Raw genomic sequence first — 3231 nt, forward strand, 5'->3', positions numbered from 1 at the left:
GTTCTAATAAGACGTTATTGAACAATTGTAATCAATTTCAACTCTCGGGAGAGCCTGTAACTCCTAGAGAGCGCGTCTCCGGGTAGCGGATAGGGGAATGCTTCCCAGATATGGGTGGTAGGGCGGAAATCAAATACGCCCCGTGGACCAACAGGAAAAATCTGCAGCGTCTGACCCAGAGTGGGCGGCTGCAAACAGCGACGGTTCCCCAGGTTAGGGGCGGCTGAACCTACACTCACCAAGACGTCTGGCCAACGTGGTGTTTTATGGCTAAACCCCTCTCATATGAAGACATACCAAAAACAATGGCCCCCAGTGCCCAGCGGCTCGAACGACCCTGGCCAAGGTAGCGGTCAGACCAGTCGTAGAGCAGGGGGTGCTAAAAATCCCTGGGTAAAACAAGGCTGCCAACTTCACATTGCAACTTATAACGCTAGGTCAATTGGAAATGAGGAAAGGTTAACGGAACTACAGTACGAACTGGACAGAATAAACTGGGATATTCTGGGAATATCAGAAACAAGGAGAAGAGGTGAAGAATCCATTAGACTAAGATCAGGACATATCCTATTCTACAAAGGAAGAGAAGATAATAGTTTGGGTGGTGTGGGTTTTCTTGTCAACAAACGAATCTCCCCAAATCTTCAAATACTTAAAGCCATATCAGATAGAGTAATATAAATAACACTTAAGATTAACTCCAATATAACAATTAAAGTCGTTCAAATCTATGCCCCAACAAGTAGTCATGAGGACGAAGAGATCGAGGTGCTGTATGATGAAATCACACAGAGCCTAACAGAAAATAAGACAAGATACACGCTGATAATAGGAGACTTCAACGCAAGAATAGGAGAGCAGTGTAATAGCTCACAGTATGTTGGACAATTTGGACTGGGGAAACGAAATGAAAGAGGGACGATGCTTGCAAATTTCCTGGAAAAAGAACAACTATACATAATGAATACATTTTTCAAAAAAAGACCTCACAAAAAATGGACCTGGGCCAGCCCGGATGGAATTACAAAAAACGAAATAGACTACGTGCTAACACCAAATAAACATATCGTCCAAGAAGTTGACGTTCTTAATTCCTTTAATACGGGCAGCGACCACAGATTAGTCCGGTGCAGGATCGTATTAAACACAAAATTGGAAAGAGCAAAAAAATTCAACAGCACGCAATACCGTATAGATCCTGATACAATAAGAGACAACAAGTCAATATATAGCAAAAGATTGACAGAACGACTAACAAAGGAAACAACATCATCACACGAGAGCTTGGACGAAACAAACAATAGACTGGTAAAAGAACTGAAAGAAACAACTACAAGTTTAGTATCATCAAAAACTAAAAGAATAGAAAAGTTTACAACACAAACCAAACAGCTACTGGAAAGAAGGAGAGAGCTCATTAAAGACAACAAAAGGAATACAGTAGATTATGCCGAACTAAACAAAACAGCAAGGAAAATGGCCAAGCAGGACATACGAAAGTATCAAGAAAATCGAATAGAGGAGTTGATACAGCAAAACAGAGGTCTGAACATCTTTAAAAAAGAAAACGCACATAAAAAAGAAATGATCAAATTGAGAGACGGACAAGGTAACATAACAGAAGATCGAAGAGAGATACTCAAGGTAACAGAGAAGTTCTACACAGGTCTGTACGAGTCCAAAATAGACAATGAGGATGTTAGAAAAGCAAACAGTGACCATAAAAACAGGATATGTAACGTTGGCTCCGAGGATCTACCTGAGATTGAAGAGGAAGAAATTGTAAAAGCTTTAAATCAACTAAAAAACGGAAAGGCGGCAGGTGACGATAACATCATACCGGAAATGTTGAAGGAAGGTGGAAGCCTACTGATAAGAGAGCTTAAATCATTATTTAATACATGCCTAACCGAGGGAAGAATACCACAGGATTGGAACACCGCGATAGTCATACTGATATATAAGAAAGGTGATCCAAGCAACCTAGAAAACTATAGACCAATCAGCCTGCTATCACAGATCTACAAGCTTTTTATGAGAATAATAGCAAACCGCCTTGAATCCAAACTCGACGCATACCAACCCTATGAGCAGGCGGGCTTCAGAAAAGGCATGAGCACAATAGAACATCTCCACACCGTAAGGACACTGAACGAAAAAGTAACGGAATATAACATCCCATTATAGATCGCCTTCATAGATTTTAGAAAGGCCTTCGACACAGTTGAATTTTGGGCAATTATCAGGTCAATGAAAAATGCAAGAATAGACCAACGATATATTGACATTATACAGACACTAAATGATAACTCAAAAATGAAAGTAAGGCTATATGAAGACACTGAGGAAATCATAATTAAAAGAGGCGTTAGACAAGGAGACATTGTGTCACCCAAATTGTTTACACTGGTGCTAGAAGACGTTTTTAAGAGCCTACATTGGGAAGACAGAGGAATTGATATATCGGGAGAAAAACTAAGTAACCTAAGATTTGCCGATGACATTGCCATTTTTGCCCCAAACAGTGAAGAATTAGAATACATGCTTATAGAACTACAACAAGAAGCAAGAAAAGTAGGCCTAGAAATGAACATTTCTAAAACCAAATTCATGACAAACCAACGGACAAACAAAGAGAGTATAAATGTGCGAGGACAACAGATAAAGAAAGTGAACTCTTATATCTACCTAGGTCAAGAATTAACATTGGGTAAAACCAATCAAGAACTTGAAATTAACCACAGAATACATCTAGGATGGGCGGCCTACGGGAAGATGCGACACGTCTTCAACTCCAACCTACCCCTCAAACTAAAAACCAAGGTTTACATGGAATGCATTCTCCCAGTAACAACCCACGGATGTGAAACATGGGTCCTAACAAAGAAAATCTTGAATAAATTAAAGGTACATCAAAGATCAATAGAACGGAAAATGATAGGAATAACGCTTAAAGACCATAAAACCAATGAGTGGATAAGAAATAGAACCAAAATCGAGGACATAGTGAGGCGAATAGGTAGTCTTAAATGGAACTGGGCCGGACATGTTGCTCGAAATAACACCAACTGGAGCGGAAAAATAACAAGATGGAGACCTTGGGGGGAGAAAAGAAGCACCGGCAGACCACAACAAAGATGGTATGATGATATCAAGAGAACAGCCGGACTTAACTGGTACCAAGTGGCACAGAACAGGGAAAACTGGAAAAATATGAGAGAGGCCTATATC

The 3231-nt window shown here is 40.2% G+C and overlaps 1 protein-coding gene across 1 annotated transcript; it reads left to right on the top strand.

Annotated features, from left to right (window-relative positions):
• Positions 1-285: 285 nt before the first annotated feature.
• LOC130894200 (craniofacial development protein 2-like) lies at positions 286-2187 on the top strand. Its single transcript, XM_057800838.1, has 2 exons — positions 286-606; positions 694-2187. Exons 1-2 carry the CDS (start codon positions 286-288, stop codon positions 2185-2187), a joined length of 1815 nt encoding a protein of 604 aa, XP_057656821.1.
• The last annotated feature ends 1044 nt before the right edge of the window (positions 2188-3231 follow it).

This window comes from Diorhabda carinulata, chromosome 5, assembly GCF_026250575.1.
Source record: "Diorhabda carinulata isolate Delta chromosome 5, icDioCari1.1, whole genome shotgun sequence".
Lineage (NCBI taxonomy): Eukaryota > Metazoa > Arthropoda > Insecta > Coleoptera > Chrysomelidae > Diorhabda > Diorhabda carinulata.